The sequence below is a fragment of the Coregonus lavaretus genome, assembly GCF_964263955.1.
Source record: "Coregonus lavaretus genome assembly, chromosome: 40".
In the NCBI taxonomy this organism is placed as follows: Eukaryota; Metazoa; Chordata; class Actinopteri; order Salmoniformes; family Salmonidae; genus Coregonus; species Coregonus lavaretus.
Genome location: NC_140027.1, coordinates 5,948,335 through 5,971,453, shown reverse-complemented (window position 1 = coordinate 5,971,453; position 23,119 = coordinate 5,948,335). Strand labels below are relative to the sequence as shown.

The 23,119-nt window shown below is 43.0% G+C and overlaps 1 protein-coding gene across 1 annotated transcript in view; it reads left to right on the top strand.

Moving 5' to 3' along the window:
• Positions 1-1,681: 1,681 nt before the first annotated feature.
• LOC311113493 (SEC14-like protein 1) overlaps positions 1,682-23,119 on the top strand; it is a 39,540-nt gene continuing 18,102 nt past the window's right edge. The window contains exons 1-2 of the mRNA XM_084156722.1: positions 1,682-2,017; positions 7,427-7,516. Coding sequence (XP_084012848.1) covers positions 7,454-7,516 — 63 coding nt within the window. The 5' untranslated portion in view covers positions 1,682-2,017; positions 7,427-7,453. The remainder of the gene's footprint in view (positions 2,018-7,426; positions 7,517-23,119) is intronic.

Here is a 23,119-nt window from a genome sequence, read left to right as displayed (position 1 = left end):
GATGGTAGACCTTGGTTTGAGGCTGGATGGATCATGTTACTAGTTTGCCTTTGAAATGTAATTGCCTCCATGCTATCGGCACTATCCATCTGCACTAAATGTATTGCATACTTGGTGTGTGTGTAATTCCATGGCCCAAAGAATAAGCTTCATCCCAAGGCTGCTGCTTATGCCCAGAAGGTCATTGATGGCACTGTTATGAAATATGACCTAAAATCCCTGTTTGACACGCACATGTGCCCAGAATGGAGAGGATAGAATGACATTACCCTGTGTGGATCTTAAAGAGGATTATCTTAGTTGTTCTACTTGGATCTAATATCCAAACTCTGTGCAGATAACTACATGTGCATGATTCCATATTGCAGCTGAATGCAAAATATTCTTACCTCTTAATATCCCTGCTGGGATTTGGCGTTCTCAAATGGTTATCCAACAGGAAGCCCTGCCCTAGGGGAAGTGGGTAGTTGTGAAATTACACATGTAATATTTTTTTGGAGGACACAAGGATATGCCTTATGCAACAGTCCCTCTGTGCCATAATGTCCTAAATGTATGAAATCAACAACCGAATTGAATCAATGGAATATTGATAAAGGCATTCCAGCGGTGGAAGCAGATCTTATTACATGGCTAATGGGGTTGGTATTGAAAATGTCATTACCAGTTCAGTCAAGTTCAAAACATTTAATGATTTTCAGGTTAGATGGAAATCCTGAAACTATCTTATAAAATATTTCATTCTTTGTATCCCATGACTCATTTTGCTGTATAGTACATGGGTGATTGAATTCCCAACGGTGACTCAATGCAGCCTACTGAACATGTTCCTCATGCAATCTTATCCTATACAGTAACCATAACCCAATCATTTTGGGGGACCCTTCAACTCATGCTTATGATCAACTGCACTGCCAACTCACTTATGCCACACACTTATTTGAAAGACTGGCACATGGACTTTAGCAGAACTAAGCTGAAATCCAATAAATGGGTTCTAGACACTGAGTTCTGCTCATGAGTTGTGAAGTGCATGCCATGTCATGCTGTATTTTAAATGGATAAAGCCCTCTTATAAATTATGCAAGATTATATTATATTTGAGTGCAGAATTAGGCAAATATTATTTTATAAATGTAGTATGGATTTTAGGGGATCCACGTACAGTAAATTACACTCATTTTGCAAACGGAAGTATGATGAAAGAGACCAATTAACAAATGTCACATGGGCCTATTGTCCAATATGAATTGATGCATGGTCATGAAAAAAACGTATGTCAAATTTGCATGTGGACAGTTCCCTGAGCAGTGAAGATGACATGGCTTTACTCATATCATGTACCTTTATCCCCTGTCTCTCTTCACAGTATAAAAAAACATTTGACATTAATCTTATGACAGCTGAGCTGGTAGCATAATATGCCAGCTCATCTGTCTCTAATATTCTGTCCCAGCACTCAACTATTATTTCCCTGATAGACCTACATACTATTTAGAAACAGATTTTTTATTGTAATCGCATATGAAAAGGATGGAGAAGCAGTGGATTTTGTTTGAATGAGCGCACCGCTCCGCACACCGCACACCGCACCGCGGCACTGCTGCGCTCTGTCGGTACCAAAGGGGAGGGGCGTAACTGTCCATGAGAAAGCTCGAGCATTCAAATACATTAATTCTCTCCTGTCCTCAAGGCTCAAACCTTCAGCTGGCTGTCTTTAGCTCGCTAGCGGCATCTGGAATCTTTTCGCGGTGAAAACCCAATTCTGAACCTGTTGTTAGCTAGCTATGCCTTTTTAAAATGCTGTTGTTGTCGCTGTCAGGTCGATGGCTAACTGGCTAGCAAAACAGCTAGCTAAGGTTCAGCACTGGTTCATCACCGACCGGCGAAAAGGAACCGAAGAAGGCTATGGATTAACAGTATAACGGTACTTGAGTGCCCTGTCCAGACTAAACAGTACAAGCCAAATATATCGAAAGAACCAGATAATTGTTGAAGAAGTTCTGTTAATTAATTGGTGAGTGTCATTTATATTTGTTCAGTTATACATGTGTGAATTCGTATTGCTTGCTGTGATTGTGCACTGTGATGACCAGCTAATTTACCTAAAATGTAGACAAAGTAGCCTAAACTAGGCTTCTAACGACTTCACATGTTATAGCTATATAGGCTGTGTGTGTGTGTGTGTGTGTGTGTGTGTGTGTGTGTGTGTGCGTGCGTGTGCGAGATTGTCACTCACTGAGCATCACTGAGTGAGTGTTCTTGATTTCTGAAGGGCTCAGCTGTAGCTAAGTGTTTTGAGTGGCACTGCTTGCTTGTACAGTAGATTACAGTGCTGCTAGCCATCGCTATGGCGTAATGGATAACAGTGAACAAAGAACCTGTAAATATTGTGGTTTGGTTTCTGAAATGTCGCCTGTTCTTTTCCCCTTGACTTACATATTTTGTTCAACAGAGAAGTATCATCTCTCTTTAAAACATGACGGTAACAATTGTTCAACTGTTTAAAGTAGCCTAAATAACCCCTATAGTTGGCTAAATGGAAAGGCGTAGCCTAGTTGTCACTTTCGTAGAAGATGGTTAGCTTTTACAGACACTAGCATAGATGTAGCCTTGGTACCAGTCTTCTGGTCTCTTGCCAACTCCTATAAAATTGTCATGCAAATTTCTTTGGGGGAAACAGACTGATACCGAGGCTAGTGTGATGTTTTAGTTGAATAGCCCCATATCCCTCAGAAGTATAGCTCTGGTCCAGTGCGTTACGTGCGTGCGGTGTATGCCTTCTTAAACGTTGAAGGAGGCTCAAGCCGAACCTAACGTCCTGGACCAGACCTACCAGAAGTAGTGCTGTGTAGCAAGTGTTAACACCCCTATCACACAAGATCCCTTTCTTGCGGCACAGCTGCTGAAAAGGTCAGGCAACACTTACTGCTCAGGAACATGTATCTGCACGTTAAATAAATCAACAACACTGAACAAGTAAGGTGCGCTAAGACTGGGCATGTACTCCGCCTGTCTTTACATGTCCTTGTATCGGAATTGGTTTACAGCAACACTAACATTTCGCAATGTGATTTTAGTTTTTGAGATCTTGTACATCTGGATTGTGTTCAGTATGCACAAAGCATAAGAAAATGGTCTGAAACAGGGAGGTAGTAAAATCTGAACGTGTCCAATAAGAAGCGCTCGTTGTGCCCCTAATAAACACAACCCATGTTTACCAAATAGCTATTAGACAACAGGGCGATTCCACGCCAGGACGGAAATATTTAACGTATCTCAGATTGGTCTGGCAATTCTCACATAGAAACTTCATTGGGAGGAAGAATGTTTGACATGCTTTTTACATTTGTATCACAAACCATTTGAGAAAATCATGATGAAAGTGGCCAATTTAGGCCCTTTTTAGACTCCCGTGTAGCTCAGTTGGTAGAGCATGGCGTTTGCAACGCCAGGGGTTGTGGGTTCGATTCCCACGGGGGGGGGGGGGCAGTATGAAAAAATTAATACAAAACGTATGCACTCACTAACTGTAAGTCGCTCTGGATAAGAGTGTCTGCTAAATGACTAAAATGTCAAATGTAAATAGGGCCTACATAACTCCTGTAAGACCCTATGAGCTGAACCGTACAAGATACAGATAACGGTTATGTCCTAATACCCATACTAGCGTACTAAATAGCATGCGTAAATAAAGTGTTAAAGTATGTGACATTTTGAAAATAGTACTCCGATGGCGTTGACTCCCACCATTAGTTTAGTTTATTTTGGTATGGCGCATCAATTTATCGGATTATCAGTTGTTGTCAGAAACGATGAGTGAATTCTACTAGATCAGGGCTCTCCAACCCTGTTCCTGGAGAGCTACCATCATGTAGATTTTCATTCCAACCCTAATCTAATGCACCTGATTCTAATAATTAGCTGGTTGATAAGATTGACCAGGTTATTTACAGCTGGGGTTGGAGCGCTGAGTATTCAGTTTAAGGATGGAGTACGCTAGTATGGGTGTTCGGACATTGCCACCATCTTGGTGTCATTGTACTCCTTACAGTGTGCTCTCAAATATGGAGTATGTCTAGATTCTGAAATAAAAAATATCACTTCATTTATTCAACATAACAAATATGAATATCTCAAAAGTACCTTTTTTGATTTAGCTTATTGTTGTTTGGAACAATATTTCCAGTGGACTCTGGTACTTAAAAATTGACATTATAGGTAATTAAAGAAGAAGAAAAAAATAATATATATATATATATATATATATATATATATATATATATATATATATATATATATATATATATATATATATATATATTTAGTTCCTTAGACATTTGATACCTCCTAAAATGTTTTGCTTGTCAGCAGTCAAGTTTTCAAGATATATTGGACTTTCAAGAAGCAAAGTGTCACCTGCCACACCATCATGTTGATGCAAAATGTGTTAACTTGACTGCTGAGATGCAAAACATTTTGGGACTGTATCAACATTGTACTAGGACAGGTCTATAGCCTGTTGGTCGACCAAGATTTTTTTAGTCGAGCAGTAGCAAATATATATAGATATCCTTTTTATGGCACACGAGACACCTGTCTTATTCGCGCCCATCTCAGTGAACTAATTCATTGCGGAGGCAGAGACTAAAAGGAGCTGCATGGTCAATCCGAAGTCTGCATTGGCCGTGCAGCATTTACAGTGAAACGGCCTCTGCAGAAGTCAGGGCATTCATACTTCTTGCTCCTCGCGGAGCAGCGCAGAGCTGTTGTGAAGGAAGTGAATATGTGTATATACAGGACCTCCCGCTCTCACATAACCGTCAACCAATCATGTCAATGCGGAGCTATACGGAGCCCTCCGCATTGTTACAAAATTTGAGAGGCGCACAGCGATGCGGTAAAGAGCACGATTTGGCCTCTGCAATACGGAGCATTTTTCAGATCAAGCATGAATGGCCTTTTTCGCCACACTCCCCTTCTTATTGGACTGTGCCATCTCCGCGGCCTGCGCTATGGATTAAACCCAATTTATGCTTGATCCGAGAATGTGGCGGATGCTCCATATGGAGGGTGTGGCGCAATTGCGGAGCCTCCGGTGGCATGCAGAGGCCAAATCGAGCTCTGTACCGCATCGCCGTGCGCCTCTCAAATTTTGTAACAATGTGGAGGGCTCCCTATAGCTCTGCATTGACATGATTGGTTGACAGTAGGTGGGGGCGGGAGGTCCTGTATAAACACAGTCACTTCCTTGACAACTTCCTTCACAACAGCTATGCGCTGCTCCACAAGCACAATAAGGATGAATGCCCTGACTTCTGCAGATGCCGTATCACCGTAAATGCTGCACGGCCAATGCAAAATGTTGGATTGACCATGCAATGCCTTTAAGATGCATGTCTTTCTCCAGAATGTGCTCTCTCCTGCCAATTTGTGCACATTCATTGTTTCATAACTTCATTGTATGCATTGTTTGCGTTTGATTGTTAGTGTCTATCAATTCCCCATTACATACAGTAGATCACCAGTAGTAAATGTACCGTTAATTCCTATAATTTCTAATCTACAATGTTTGTTTGGTTACTGTAATTTCTGTTAATGCATTCAATATATTATTATTACAGTCTTACCGTTGTCATTGTCGGAATGGACACGTTGTTTGCAGAGTGCATAGCCTAGGCTACACTTGTGAGAAACAAGTTTTGGTTTATTTCATTCCATTTATGAGTTTTGTCAATTTATTCATTGTCTTTTGTTTGGAGCGCTCCTGTCAATGTTGAGTAAGGACGTGCACCTGATTCCGCATAGAAGTAGGCCTATAGGCTACCTGGCCTGTGTGCAAATGTAGGCAGATAAATGTGCCCATTTGGGGATATGATAGTATTTCTGATTGGCATAACGCACCACCACTAATGAGCTGTGGAGCTTCTCTAATGTTTTCTTCAGCTGAAACAGTATGCAAACAGTCTCTTTTTACATTAATTGAGAATGACGATAGTTCCTAAAAGTATTTGAAAAATCTTTCCAGCTTTCACCCTTTCGATAACCACTCAGAGTGAAAGGGAAAAATGTAATGCTCTGATCCAGTGGAAACGTCATAAAATAGGCCTACTTAATTACTTCTTATCCGTTGTGCAAATAGCCTACAGCTGTGTCTGTCCCGAGTTCATTGGCACAGGAAACTCTGAAGGCCCAGAATAATTTATCCAATGTCCCAAGTTAATAGTTGATACAATGTTTCAAGTTCGTTGCAGACAGGCCATGCGTAGCCAATGTGATTTATAGGATATTTATTTTTATCAGGATATATTATCTACCTGCAGGTTACAATGTTTTTATTTGTTGGCTTTATAGGATATTTTTACATAGTTGGCAATGGCAATAGAAGTTACTTTTTAGGATTGTATCATTTTCATTTAGATTTGGATAGAATTTTGATTAACCACATGACAATGATTTTGAGATACTAAGACGTTATTATAAATGAGATTAAAAAGTTTCACAAAATATGCACATGAAAACTATAACTGGCACGCAGATCGGTAGAAATTGTAAGATAAATTGGCATTCCACATGAGAAAGGTTGCCGACTCCTCGTGTAGCCTATTACAGGCAACTTCAGGAGAGTAATGGCAGAATATGCGAAAGCCAGTAGGAGTGGGAGGAGAATGGTCAGGTCATGTTTTTTTGTTATCTTGATCTCTGGTTCCCTCTTGAGTCATTTGTGTCTTATTTCATCAAACAGTGTGCTTAAAGCATCAGACAAGCTCAATGCATATATAGTTTATTTTATTTAATCACATATGGTGTGTCCTATATATGAAAAAATACACGTTTTTACCCCCCCATCCCCCCCCATACTCATCAATGTAGGTCTACCTAAATAACTAATCAGTCATGCAGTAGTGACTAGTTGGCATTTAGCAGTCCCTGACTTTCCTGTTTTTGGCCATGTCTATCCCAATCTCTGTTCCCTATGCAGTTCAGTTCCTGAATGTGTGATGTATGGTGCAAAACGCTGCATTCATTGATCAGCTCAATGAGACGCGCTTCCTCACCCACAGCAGAGCAGAGTGCTTTCCTGCAATCTATCACTGCAGACAACTGCCTAGTGCTCCGGGCTCCCCGCCAACTGCTGCTACACACACACACACACACACACACACACACACACAAACACAAACACAAACACAAACACAAACACAAACAAACAAACAAACAAAGCTTACTTAATGACATGTCAAATGCCTCCTGCGGGGCCATCCAGAACGATACTGACATTTTGCCACCTCAAGCACTATTTTCTTTGTGTGTTATTCACCCAATCTGATGCATTGTGGCCCATTCTCTTCTCCCACCAAGACATGGGGACAAATCTGTGAAGATAGTTATATAAGCTCTAATATCAGATTGTTTTCTCTCTCAGGTCGTTGGCACCACAGTCGTTCCCACCATGGTGCAGAAGTATCAGTCACCCATCAGGGTGTACAAGCAGCCCTTTGAGCTGGTGATGGAGGTAAGTGTTACTCTGCCCTCTACTCTTGACCTCCATTGACACTTCACATGAATATTATATGTACTGTAGTGGTTATGTAATGGTAATAAATGGGTCCCCAAGACCACTTCTAGGAAATGGTTAGTAAGGATGTTAGGGCAACATTGTCCTTCATATGATTGACTTGAACTTGACAAAATGGTTGTATGAGATGAAGCCTAGGTCTAACAAATACACAGGCAGTAGTGGTTGGGTTATGTAATGGTAATGAATGGGTCTCCAAGACCACCTTGAGGGAATGGTTGGTAAAGTACATCAGGGCAACCTTGTCCTTGGCTTCATATTGAATATGTGTGCCACATGATGTGTGGTTGTGTTGCACTGTTGCGAACGATCTAGCTGCTTGGGTCTAACATGCACTAGCGGTCATAATACTGTGATTGTCTTGACTGGTCATTTGTGTAATGTACCAAGCATACCACTCAAGAATTGTCCAGCCAAGTCCAGTCCAGGATGCACAAATCACTTCCAGTCCAACTAGTATGTAGACAACTCAAACCTCCACACCATCTCAGGCCATTGTTGAGAACCTGAACACTGTTCAGCCAGCTGTGGAACCGCTGCCAGCTATGTCCCTACACAAACCCTTTAAATATCTGAGTAGCAAATGATGGGCACTGTTATGTTGAACAAAAGTACCACTGCTGAGTTGGTTGCTGGTCTGCTTCCTCTGTTAAAAAATGCAGCACCTGTGCAGGCTTTTGGTGAGTGAGTGTCTACTCTGGCTCCTACAGTATGCTTGAGTTGTACTCACTCACTCAGATCCGATGAGAGGATGTGTGCAGTACAAAAACTAGAAGTATAGACAGTGTCTGCCTCTCTCTCTCTGTCTCTGTCACTGTCTCGCTCTCTGTCTCTCTCGCTGTCTGTCTCTCTGGCTGTCTGTCTCTCTTGCTGTCTGTCTCTCTCGCTGTCTGTCTCTCTCGCTGTCTGTCTCTCTCGCTATCAGTCTCTCTGTGTCTGTCTGTCTCTCTCTGTCTAGCTCTGTCTCTCTCTCTCTGTCTCTCTCTCCCTCTATCTCTACCACTTTCTCTCTCTCCTCCACTCTCTCTGCCTCAATGAGTATGGTTACATGCACACAATAATGTGATTATTGTGGATAGTCAGATTAATATAATAGTTTGATTAAAACGTTTACAAGCTTTGCAAGAAGAACAATTTCCCTAATAATCCTGTTTACATGGACACATCTGAAATCAGGCTACCTGATGGCACTCTGATAAATGCAGAAAATCGCCAACAAAAATAAATGTTCTACCACAGCGACCATGTTATTTTTGGGAAGCATATTTAATTCTGAAAACTACTTTGCATACATTTAGCTGTTCCAAACTCACTTCACTTGCACTAAAGAGGGAGGCTCGCTCGGCTGGTGCTAGCCCATGCGCAGATCAAATGCACAGCTGGAACGCCAATTTAAAACTAGGTGTTGTAATCGGTGTATGCTTACATAGATTTTGACCTTACGCCGATTGTAAGATAAGCAGAGGAAGGTGTTTACATGACTATTGCATAATCAGCCTACTGCCATAATCAGTTTAATATCTAATTATTACTGTACATGTAAATGCACTCACTGTCCACTTTTTCTTTCCCTCTCTTTCGCTCCATCTTTCTCCCTCTCTTGGCACCGGTCTTCCTCTCTCTCTGTCTCTCTGTCTCTCTGTCTCTCTGTCTCTCTGTCTCTCGCTCTCTCGCTCTCTCTCTCTCTCTCTGTCTCTCTGTCTCTCTGTCTCTCTGTCTCTCTGTCTCTCTCTCTCTCTCTCTCTCTCTCTCTCTCTCTCTCTCTCTCTCTCTCTCTCTCTCTCTCTCTCTCTCTCTCTCTCTCTCTCTCTCTCTCTGCTCAGCCTCCAGAGCTAGAGGACAGGACAGTCAGTCAGGCAGGGCTGTCACAGAGAGTTCACTGAATAAACGGTTCAGTGGCAGAAGAGCAGTGGAAAAACACTGGCTTATTCAGCCTCTCCACAGTACCACAGTAAAGTAGCTACATGACTACATGTGGTCCTCTGTAGCTCAGCTGGTAGAGCACGGCGCTTGTAACGCCAAGGTAGTGGGTTCGATCCCCGGGACCACCCAGACACAACAAAATAATAATGTATGCACGCATGACTGTAAGTCGCTTTGGATAAAAGCGTCTGCTAAATGGCATATTATTATTATTACAGGCCAGGAGGCGCATGTTCACTACATTGAACTGTGTTATGGTGGATTATCATCAGAATAATTATCTGTGGTAATTTAGTAGTGTTACTTCTTCATGACCATGTTGTACATAGCTAGGAGGAGGACAACATGTTTTCATCATTTTGGTTAACCACCTCGTCTTGCTTTACTTAATAGGTGTTGTTACAAAATGTTCATTGGCAAATCAAGGTTGGCCAACTTCAAGACCTGTAACTATTTCTAGAAGATTTGCACGGCTTTTATGCAGCCAAAGCATTGTTTCAGTTCAATCCAATGTAACTGCATTTCGATTGAATGTGATTCAATAAACTCTTGAGTTTAAGATTGTAGCCATGCATGCAGGTGCTATTTTCTGCCTCAAATCAGCGTCCTCTACTAAAGCGACGAGGAGAGGCAAATCTCCTTAGCGCTGGGCTGGATGAGTGGTGGGCAAACACTGGACAGGGGGCTATAAATAGTCTTGTGAGTGGAGGCTGCTGGATCTCTACACCTGGGGATTAGCAGGGGAGGAAGAGGGGAGGGGGGCTGGACTGAAATAGGAGTAAAACCACATTGGGCTGCCTGAGGGGCTTTGTACTGTAGATGACCCTGCCTAAGGGACATCCGAGCTGCCTTAAGGCTTCTGCATGCTTTGGTTCGGCTGGCGCCTAGCCCAACTCGGCTAGGTGAACCGAACGATTGTGCTCGCATACACCCTTAAAAGACCTTAACTTGAAAAACGAGAAATAAGATGCAATAGTACTGTTTGTCCATCTTGAGACACACTTCCTCAAAATAGTCAGAATTAATCTAAGATAACGCAAGAGATCTGTCATTAATTTTGACATTTTTCCCGAGGAGATCTTAGTCGTGCAGTTTTACATCTAACTAAGATGTTTGGTGCAGTATTTCTCAAGTTAAAAAAATTGCATGAAAACGATTAGTCTCTCGTTGAATGACAACAAACACTTGAATGAATAATCCCTACTGTTGACCAAACACCGACGAAGGGGCCAAGACTTCACTACCGGCTTCAGCTTGCCTCGAGAAAAACAGCCCAAAAAAAACAATTGTCTGTCTGTCCTGTCTTTTAAAAAAAGTGATATCTCTTTAACAGGTAGGCCTGAATCAGAGTTGTCAGAATCGGAGCCTTCTTTTTAGACTCTTCAGAATGATGTAGCCTAGTAGATCAAATGAAATCGGTATAAGAGAGGTGGCTCACTATGCCACGTATTCTCTAGCCTATTGTCTGTTCTTTTCTTTATTGATGCGAGATTGGAACATTTACACTGACTGATATGGCCCCTTCTAAAGCTGGTGCGTTTCAAGAGGCAGTTTGATTTATTCGCTCTCCGCGATGCTCCACTGGGAATTTACAAATTGGCAGACACTCAAGGTATTTTCTGGATCAAAAAGGGGCTTAGGTGGTGGTCCCCCATCTTGGCGGTGTAGAGACATTTTAGCATTTTTAAAGCAATTTCCTGCGATTCTAAATATTCTGCCATGGAGCTGAGTGAAAACAATACGTTTTGCTACGGTGTGCCTTACTGAACAGAACATTGCCCTGGTGTTATTGATGCCCCAGTGAGATCACAAAGCCTTGCAAGCTGTCTATTCCTGCACTGCCCCCAGCTAACGCCTTGACTGCACCTATTTGAGTGTCCCTAATAGTGAGGCAGGATGTTCTACTTCGTTCCACACCTTCATGCAGCATAGCTGTGGGCTTGCGCCGCACGTGTGTGCATGTTTTTAGGCGTTCTTGCAGGAAGTGTGCGTGTGGTTGATATGTCAGTGTGGGTGTGTTATAGACCGTGCTGTGTTGTCATTAGATTCTGTTTGGTATGACTAGGCTAGTTCTCCCCTTGCAGTTCGTCTTTCAACGGAAAACATGGCTTCTCATTCTCTCTTTAAGGGATTTTATTTGACATTTTGCTTTGAGGAATGTTGCATGTCTCTCTTTCTCTCCCTGACCACTTTTCTTCTCTGTTTGGAAACTGTCAGTCTTCTGAAACACCCTCTTACCGTCTTTGGAAGGAGAGAACTAAAGCGCTGCATTCCTCTGACTATCTGTCAATTACCTTTAAACACATTCCTTCTAGAAGAAATACAGCCTCTTTCTTTGCTGCGCCTCAACCACCCACTCAAGGCGATGACAGGATTGAAGCAAAATGTTTCCACCTATAACGATGTTGCCATTAGGCTCTAAGGAATATATTAACAGCATCATGAAGTCCTTAGCCCGTTCTTGCCTTGTAGCTGTCTATTTTCCTTAAGTATTAAAATAGTTCGATCCTGCTTTGACTTGGGCAATTTGAGAGGAGTTAAGTTAAAGTAGGCCTACGTTACATTAAACCGCTTTTTAAAATGAAAAACCATGTGTTTGGTGTATTTGATACCAGTCCTTTCCAGCCATTACCACGAGCCCATCCTCCCCAATTAAGGTGCCACCAACCTCCTGTGCTGGGCCCATGTATTAGGGGCTGATGATTAGGCCTATGTAGCATACTGTTATACAATATGACTCCAATTAGTTTGCCTTTGCGGCCCTCCTAAGAAATAGCGGAAACACTGAACATTAATTAAAAAAGATAAGACCACCGTCTTGAGTGATTAGCACTTCATCATTTTCCAAAATTACAGTTTTTTTTGGACGGTGAGTCAGGAAATAATTGCAAAGGACTCCTGTGAACGTGACTGATAAGGAGCGAGAATTGCTGAGAAACACCGAACCCAGCAGCCCAGCAATGGGAAACACAACTTCCTCTTTAACTAGGCTAGATAACGCATGACACTGTCAGCAGAGTCTCTCAGAAGAAAGTGTCCATCGGCTACTACTGCAACAGCTAACTAGTGTGCTTCAGTAATCTGGACACGTGCATATGCATGGGTCGCACGCATACCGTCCAGCTTTCACCCGTGTAATATTTCTCTAGAGGAAGGGCTTTGGAAGGGAAAACAACAATAGCTACATAAACACAGTAGTGGCCCATAGCCTCCCTTCTCACTCCCGACTCCTGCGTGCCTTCTCCGCAATAACAGGAAGTGTAGTCGATGTTATTGTTGCTATTAGCACGCCGCGCCGGTCCATGGAGCCCATGACCATTTCACAAGAATTTCGCTACACAAACTCGCAATAACATCTGCTAAATATGTGTATGCGACCAATAACATTTGATTTGAGATAGTGTTCCCCATGGGAGGAGAGGGGAATGTCGAGAGACTTGTTGTTCCAGGTTAGAGGACTCAGTGTCCTCCTCCTTGAAACAAACAACCACTATTTCCCCTACAGACTATATGAGTTTTAAGGTTTGCCCTTTGGGGGAAATTGTGTTCCCAAAGTAGGCGAGAGACGAACACTGTTTGTTGTTTCAGGTGAAGAGAGGTTCTGCGTTCTCATTGAAGCAACCAACCCCCACCCCTCCCTCCCTCCTCTCCCTCAGACTCCAATAGTGTCCAGATGAATTAGAGTAGCCTCGCATAGCTCACTATTTAGCAGATACCATCCAAAGCGACTTAGAGTACATACATTGTTAGTGGGTCTAGCCTATGTGTTTGTGATCCCTGTAGGAATAGAACCCACTTCCTTTGGGTTGCTAATGCCACGCTCTTACCAACTGAGCCACAACAGACAGGGGGATGCGCTAATCCACTAGATTAGGACAAAGCACCACCGGGTCATCGGGGGAAGGAACAGAACAGTGTGTCCCATGCCAGCCTGCTGCACATCTGGGCACGGTCAGAAAGGTGATTTAGCGTGGCCATAAGCCTAGTCTAGCATGCCCATTATAAGTGGAGGGTTGCGCTAGGCTAATCCGCTAGGACAAAACGCCTTAGACCTTGGGAATGAACAGTGTGACCCATGCCAGCCTGCTGTTGCAGCTGCACATCAGTGCACCGTTTCGAGAAGTGGAAGTGTCCTCTTTTTAGTCATCCTCTTTGGGTTGCAGCCTGGCTACCGACACACTCTCTAGCGGATAGAGATAGGCCATCTCAGGGTAATCTCCCTTAATATTTTATGGGAATGTCTGGGTTTTGCCATCAGCCAAGCATCTGTGTGGCATAGACTACTGATGCGATTTTCCATGGCACTAGTGAAATAAGTAGCTTTTCGACGAATTGATGTCATTGGGCGGATGGTTGTATGCTTGTGGATAGTAGCCTATAGGTTAATATGGGTTGGAGCTTTGATACTGTATCAGACAGCATCACATTAATGGAGAGAGAGAAGGGAGGAGAGAGTAGTCTATGTTTGTCTGTGTGGTCCTGATGAGTGGATTTTCAGGCCAGATTCCAAGAATTTCTGGATATAATTTTAATAACCTTGTGGGGCCCTGTTTTTGGTAGACTCTTTACTCTCTTTCGATATAATTTCTCTGGTTGAAGAACACACTTTAAACATCTTAATGGTTAACGTCATCTCAGAATTGAGAACTTTCCTCACCTCAAATCTTCAGAAAGCATTCACACCCCTGGACTTTTTCCACATTTTGAATTTAAATGGATTAAATTGAGATAATTTTTGTCACTGGCCTACAAACAATACCCAATAAGGTCAAAGTGGAAAAGCTGAAATGTCTTGAGTCAATAAGCATTCAACCTTTTTGTTATGGCAAGCCTAAATAAGTTCAGGAGTAAAAAGTTGCTTAACAAGTCACGTAATAAGTTGCATGGATGTTTGTTGAATGACTACCTCTTCTCTGTACCCCACACATACAATTATCTGTAAGGTCCCTCAGTCGAGCAGTGAATTTCAAACATGGATTCAACCACAAAGACCAGGGAGGTTTTCCAATGCCTCTCAAAGAAGGGCACCTATTGGTAGATGGGTAAAAAAATAAAATAATTATGACATTGAATATCCCTTTGATCTTGGTGAAGTTATTAACTACACTTTGGATGGTGTATCAATAAACCCAGTCACTACAAAGATACAGGCGTCCTTCCTAACTTAGTTGCGGGAGAGGAAGGAAACCGCTCGGATTTTACCATGAGGCCAATGGTGATTTTTTAAAACAGTTAGAGTTTAATGGCTGTGATAGGAGAAAACTGAGGATGGATCAACAACATAGCCACGGGAAGTAGGGGTGCTGAGGGTGCTGCAGCTCCTCCTAACAAATCAGACAAAAAAAAAAAATATATATATATATATATATATATATATACACACACACACTACCGGTCAAAAGCTTTAGAACACCTACTCATTCAAGGGTTTTTCTTTATTTTTACTATTTTCTACATTGTAGAATAATAGTGAAGACATGCCTCTTTGCTTGACATCATGGGAAAATCAAAAGAAATCAGCCAAGACCTCAGAAAGAAAATTGTAGACCTCCACAAGTCTGGTTTATCCTTGGGGGGTGGGGCAGCATCATGCTGTGGGGATGCTTTGCTGCAGGAGGTACTGGTGCACTTCACAAAATAGATGGCATCATGAGGAAGGAAAATTATGTGGATATATTGAAGCAACATCTCAGCTCTGTCAGGAGGAATGTGCCAAAATTCACCCAACTTATTGTGGGAAGCTTGTGGAAGGCTACCCAAAACGTTTGACCCAAGTTGAACAATTTAAAGGCAATGCTACCAAATACTAATTGGGTGTATGTAAACTTCTGACCCACTGGAAATGTGATGAAAGAAAAAAAAAGCTTAAATAAATAATTCTCTCTACTATTATTCTGACATTTCACATTCTTAAAATAAAGTGGTGATCCTAACTGACCTAAGACAGGGAATTTTTACTAGGATTAAATGTCAGGAATTGTGAAAAGCTGAATTTAAATGTATTTGGCTAAGGTGTATGTAAACTTCCGACTTCAACTGTAGATAGTCCATTAAAAATCAGCAGTTTCCAGCTACAAAAGCCATTTAAAATGATAACAATGTCTACACTGTATTTCTGATCAATTCAATGTTATTTTAATGGACAAATGCTTTTCTTTCAAAAACAAGGACATTTCTAAGTGACCCCAAACTTTTGAATGGTAGTGTATATTTCTTCACAAAAGTAGTGCACTGGGCCTTTACTAGTCCTGTGTTAGTGGACCAATATAGCCATCTTTAGCACGGGCAAAATCATTTTTCCCGCCCCCCTCCCAAAAAAGATTGCGGCACCCCCACCCCCCAAACATCTTACCGCAGCTATGATCAACAACATTGTAGTTACTCCACAATACTAACCTAATTGAAAGAGTGAAAATAAGGCATCCTGTTTGCAACAAGGAACTAAAGTTGTACTGCAAGAAATGTGGCAAAGCAATTCACTTTTTGTCCTGAATACAAAGTGTTATGTTTGGGGCAAATCGAATACAACACATTATTGAGTACGACTCTCCAGATTTTCAAGCATAGTGGTGGCTGGCTGGCTGCATCATGTAATGGGTATGCTTGTAATCATTTAGGACTGGGGAGTTTTTCAGGATAAAAAAGAAACAGAATGGAGCTAAGCACAGACAACATTCTAGAGGAAAACCTGGTTCAGTCTGCTTTCCACCAGAAACTGGGAGATGAATTCACTTTTTAGCAGGACAATAACCTAAAACACAAGGTACAATCTACACTGGAGTTGCTTACCAAGAAGATGGTGAATGTTCCTGAGTGGCCGAGTTACGGTTTTGACTTAAATCTACTTAAAAATCTATTTCAAGACCTGAAAATGGTTCTAACAATGATCAACAACCAATTTGACAGAGCTTGAAGAATTTTGAAAAGAATAATGGGCAAATGTTGTACAAACCAGGTGTGGAAAAACTCTGAGACTCACCCAGAAAGACTCATAGCTGTAATCACTGCCAAAGGTGCTTCTACAAAGTATTGACTGAGGGGTGTGAATACTTATGTACATGACATATTTTATAGTTAATTTTCAATACATGTTTTCACTTTGTCATTATGGGGTATTGTGTGTAGAAGGGTGAGTGTTTAAAAAAAATCCATTTTGAATTCAGGCTGTAGTATGAATACTTTCTGAAGCCACTGTAGCCTTACAATCTCCCCACTATGATTCTATGCTGAGGGAAAGTGCATTAGAAGCTTGGCTGTAGAAACCTCAGAACCTGTAGAATGATGATGATGATATCATTTAAACTAGATTATGTCCACTTGACAACACTCCTAAATGTTGAACTTCCAACCCCTCTACCTCACAAGATGAGGATTCTGAATGCTACAGTATTATTAGTGGAATCTTTATGTGGAATCTTTTAGGTGTATTGTGAAATATAAAGACTTTTGTGGGGAGGGTTTAGATTTCACTCAAGAGGTTTGAGGGCACTCGACTCCCCTTGGGCCAAGGCTGCACTGGGTGTTGGATTGGCTGCAGAGACGAAGCCCTTGGGTCTATATATGCCGTAACTGTGTATGTAACCAACTAATTATGAGGATAACAACTGCTCTTGGCAACCGCTGGACAGCGCTGATGTCGGTTAACTAGACCGCAGTCAACTTGTTCCAATTCGCTCTCTCTGTCCTTTTTCCGAGGACCCACTCTCCTTTTCACTTTCTCTCTGTTTCTCTCTCCCTCTCTGTGCAGTGTGTAGTCAGCTGGCTGGTTAACTTCTCTCTTTTTTACTCTCCTCTATCTCCTTGTCACTTCTGTTTCTCACTCCTCTGTTTCTCTCTCTCCACCTTTCTCACTTTCTCTCTGTGGGGTGTTTGGCCTCAGTGTAAAGTTGTGCCAACAGTGCAGCAGGTCTGTGTGTGAACAAGGCCTATGGCCAGCTTGATCAAATAGGCCTGTTTGCTGCCACGTTTGGTTGTCCCCCTGAGCTTCTGGCACTATAGTACTGTTTTCACTGTGTTTACAGCATTTTCAAAGGCTCGTCTCATCCTTTCAGGGATGAACCTAGAGCCAAGGGGAATAAACATTGTAGAATTGGAGATGAACACTGGCGGCAAGTAGCTTAGTGGGTAAGAGCGTTGTGCCAGTAACCGAAAGGTCGCTGGTTCTAATCCCCGAGCCGACTAGGTGAAAAATCTGCCGATGTGCCCTTGAGCAAGGCACTTAACCCTAATTGCTCCTGTAAGTCGCTCTGGATAAGAGCGTCTGCTAAATGACTAAAATGTAAAAAAAAAAAAAAACACACAAACAGACGTTATTAAATCAAGCATATTATTGCAGATCCACCAAACACACGTCTCCCCAGCCCAATGGAAATACCATTTGAAACCTGAAGACCAGTCAGACTAGATTGAGTTAACCTCACTACCTGTCCATTCTCCTTTACTCACTACAGGTGGATCTGTTTTACCTCCAAGGCACTATTTCTAAACTAGGTTGCTGGCTTGGCCTGCTGCGCTCTGTCTCTGTTTGTCTCTGTCTGTTTCTGGCCCAGTGTAGAAGAACAACTCGGTATGACATGGCAGCCATCCCATCCCTCATCCTCATCCTGCCATGTCCTGACCCACTTCCTACATCCCCCTTCCTCCATCCCAGATCTAGAACATTCTCACCTGAAGTGCCATAGCTTAACTTTTCATCTCTATCTCTAGCTGTGTTGTTGTTCTAATCTCTTTACGATCTCCTATAGGCCCTAAGCCTGGGGATTGTCGATTTATTCTCTCAATGCATCCTGTCCAGCGCGTCACATTTCAGGATTTTGTCATTAGGATTTAAACAGTAGTAGGCTAAGTAAAGCTGATTCATTCCTATGTTAACCTATTGAGCTAATGGGAATTATAGTGCACTTACTGCGCTAATGAGAATTTATGCAAGACGGAGCTGTTTTTCCATTCTTTCTTTGCTGCTGGTTTGGCTAGAGGTCTTTTTAATTGAGGTTTTGGGGAACATGGGAACTCGTTACATATTGCCTACAGTATAATTTCCATTCTCTATGATGCTAGTTGTTTATGCATTATGCAGAGAGTTGCCGTCTCCCCAGTGGCTGGCGTCACGCCAACATCTTTTGGTTCAGAAATGTTCCTCCACACACTTTGTGAATGAGTCTGTCAGCGAGCAGCATCCGCCTGCAGAGTGTAATTCACTTCATCGGAGACAGTTCTGCTTCTGCCAGAGACGGGTTACAGCCCCTAGAGAAGCGCTCTGCTCTGTGAGGCAGCATTGATGAAAGACTGACTCTGGGCCTGCTATATGTGAGTAGGCTGCATTGAAAAGAGTGTATCGGTTTCTACCAACTGACTCTGGCCTGTGAGAGAATTATCCTGATCCGTTTCACTTATCACAAGACTCCTCATTGCAAGGTGGAGATGCTGCGACGACTAATCGACGACAGCCCCCCCCCTACTCCACCGCCTCGCTCTACCAGCAGTGGCACACACACAGACACACTCGTCACACAACTGACCGTTAGCGTATTCTGCTGCACCTACATGGTGCAGTCTAAGCAGAGCCAAGCTGCAGTCAGTGACTCACTGCAGACGTAGGGAGCCAGTGTGACGTTAATAGGAATATGATTGACCTACATATTCCCATACAGTATAGTGTGTGTGTGTGTGTGTACATATATTGTATACCAGTATGTAGGCTAGGCTATATGTACAGTGTGTGAGTCCCTCCCCTATCATCCTGCGTATTCACTTACACACACACACACACACACACACACACACACACACACACACACACAGTAACACACTGTCTCCCTCTGTGCCGTTAATTCTCTCTGACGCAGTAGAGCACAAATCACCTGCGCCCTGCTCCCCCTGTCTTCCCTGCTGTCCCAAACTTCACGGCCCATAGCCTCCTGACACAGCAGCCTTTATTTCCAGGAAGTGATGATAATGCTCAACGCAGCCTCTGCACCATTCACTAATACAGTCAATGGAGGTGCACCACAGTCAATGAGGATGGGAAGACATTATAAAAAAGATTACCAGTTTCCAATCGCTGTCAGCGAAGATGCCACATTGATTCCTGTAACTAGTCAATGGGGATGGGAAGATGTTATAGATTGGCAGTTTCCCACAGCCATCAATAAAGATGCCAGGGATATGCGTTTCCTGTAGTAAGTCAATGGAGGTGCAGCACTGGCCATATGTAGTCAAGGGGGATAGGAAGACATTATTACTCATAAACTTCAATGTAGATGCCAGAGTTTCTTGTTTCCTTTAACAGTCAATGACGGTGCAGCGCTGGTCAATGTGCCCATCGCCAGGCAATTAAGATTTGATACCTACAGTATTTCCCATTACAATCAATGAACCTGCAGCACTGCTCATACAAGATGCCCTTTACAGTCAATGAGGGTATGATACTGTCTACTTTTAAAAGTTGATGAAGATGCCAGTTTTTCTTGTTTTTCTACAGTAGTTGATGACGATGCAAGTTTCCCATTACAGGAACTTCCAGTCAATGAGATGTCATGTAACCTGATACCAACCACCAGACTGCTATGTTTAATGCAGTAGTCAGCATCAGGAAATGCTGTGTGACAGACAAAATGTAGGCTATGAAACAACTCCGTATCAATTGTGACCACCTCATTCTGCCCTGTGACCACCTCATTCTGCCCTGTGACCACCTCATTCTGCCCTGTGACCACCTCATTCTGCCCTGTGACCACCTCGTTCTGCCCTGTGACCACCTCATTCTGCCCTGTGACCACCTCATTCTGCCCTGTGACCACTTCATTCTGCCCTGTGACCACCTCATTCTGCCCTGTGACCACTTCATTCTGCCCTGTGACCACCTCATTCTGCCCTGTGACCACTTCATTCTGCCCTGTGACCACCTCATTCTGCCCTGTGACCACTTCATTCTGCCCTGTGACCACCTCATTCTGTACTTGTATCTACATTTGACTCCTCTTTTTCAAGTAGCTTAACTCAGTTGGTTAAATATAAGAACAACTTTATGTTGCAGAGGTAGAAGCATTTGTAGCATTACAGGGCAACACATTAGCTTTGTGTATGCCACATAGACAGTGCCCTCTCTAAATGCCAGTCTAGTTGTACTTTTAGCTCAGCATTTCCTGTTTTGATGGCAAGAGTGTTTGACGGCTGACAGATGGGCTTCCTCCCATGCTCTCCTCAGTCTACACACACACGCGCATACTGTCTCATGCCCACTGCATTCCCACAAAGGGGGGCTCATACCCACTATACCCTCTTTGGCCGAGCCAAGAATGCTGCCCGGACAATAACCCCTGTGTTGATGAGAGCTGTAGAGTGGCTGGTGGTGGATGGTAAGTAGCTGCCCTATACAGAGTTTAGGCTAGCTATGTAGCTATTCAAATAGTTCTTATAGTTTTCACCCCTACACACCTCTCCACCGAAACACAATCTTAATGAGTGTGCTGTAAAGCCATGCTGCTGGTGCGCCATAGTGAATACTGCAGTTCAACTCTGTAGCTACTTAGCATTGAGATGAAACAACCAGGATATTGACAATAAAGTAGCCTATACACAGTGTACAAAACATTAGGAACACCTTCCTGATATTGAGTTGCACCCCCTTTGGCCTTCAGAACAGCCTCAATTCGTCGGGCATGGGCTTTACAAGGTGTCGAAAGCATTCCACAGGGATGCTGTTCCATGTTGACTTCAATGCTTCCCACAGTTATGTCAAGTTGGCTTGATGTCCTTTTGGTGGTGGAACATTCTTGTTACACACAGGAAACTGTTGAGCGTGAAAAACCCAGCAGCGTTGCAGTTCTTGACACACTCAAACCGGTGCACCTCGCACCTACTACCATACCCCGTTCAAAGGCACTTAAATATTTTGTCTTTCATTCACCCTCAGAATGGCACACATACACAATCCATGTCTCAATTGTCTTAAGGCTTCAAAATCGTTCTTTAACCTATCTCCTGCCCTTCATCTACACTGATTGAAGTGGATTTAGATGTTCCAAATGATTTGTACTCTGTGTATAAAATATAACATGGAAAGCCATTGCATCCCTGAGATGCCCCACTTTAAAGCTGTATAACCTGTTAGTCTATGCTCTGTATTGAGCAGGAGTGACAGGTCTCAGTGTTTTACCCAAGGACTCCCAACGGCGCGGTTCCACCTACTCCAGGCCACATTAGCTATTCCCCATTCATCACTCAGTCAATAGCTATTATCCTACTAAACAGGAGAGGTGAGAGACTGGGCAGAATAAGGAATCCGGTTTTGGTGAGCAGTGAAAAGACTGGTTTAAATGGAAGCCATGACACCTGGCAGGAGTTTGCCATTTTTAAAGGGGATGTAGGATATTCTACTCTGTCTACAGACAAGACAAACCATAGAAATGTAATAGAGATCCTTAAAGCCCCTAGGCTGTGTTTCAATAGCTTGTAATGGCTTCCTTCCTCATCTCCTTTCCTTGACCACTAATGCTAAAGGATGTGATGGTTGAACGTTTATGATGGTTTATGAAACCTTTCCACCCCTTTTAAATATCATTACTCACAAAGGAAAGGGAGTCACTTCATGGAACTTCATTATACCAAGTCTGCACTTGCACAAAACCAGAATATTGTCTTTGCATTTCGACCGTTCAGAACCGTCTGGAACACAGCTGTCTCTCAAACTGCTCACTCAGTAGATTTCCTCGCTCTCTCTCCCAGTGCTCCACAGTGACCTATTTTTGACTTTATGGCTTTTCCATGAGGAATTTTTCCCCCACATTACATTTGGTGCAATGCAGAGTGCAGCACACCTGAAAGCCTGCCCTGACCCTTTTAGGATGGATGCAGTCTTGTTGTAATCAAGTTGTGTAAGCAGACGTGTGTATGTATGTGTGTGTGTGTGTGTGATCTCTTCATCTCTCTTGAATAGATGTGGAAGTATGCTCCATATTTGAGCATAAATGCCAGTAGGAGAGGTGCCCAAAATATTGCCAGTTGGACTACATGGCCGCAGCACAGGACCCAGCCGGAGCACAGGACCCAGCCGCAGCACAGGACCCAGCCGCAGGCGTCACATACACTCTGCGTCACATACACTCTAGGGTCAAGTGGTTATCTGACCAACACACGTCATACACGTACACAAACACACCATCCTCTCTGCCAGCTAGGTCAGTAGACATGAGCCAGTCAGTCTAATCAATAGCCACCACGGCCATGCCACCCTATACCGCCACCTGGCTACAACCAGCATGTGGCACTCTGACACCTGCCCCTACCCTACAGTCCTGCTTAAGAAGATATTGAACCACCATGGAGCCCTGGGCCTTGTTCAATAGGGGCCTTGGTCAAAAGTAGTGCACTGTATAGGGAATAGGATACCATTTCAGACCCACTCAAAGCGTCTATTGATCACTGCCCTCATAGTCAGCAACACAGCAAGCCCCTGGCATCCAAGCCTGGTATTGGCAGTACAGTACTTTCCAGAATATTGCCGCAAGCAAACACAATAATGCACCTTTTGTTCCTCTGTTTACAATGTGAGTGTGTGTGTGTGTGTGGGCCCTGCCCTGAATTCAAGCCACTGTTTGTGGTGGAAAAGAGAAGAGA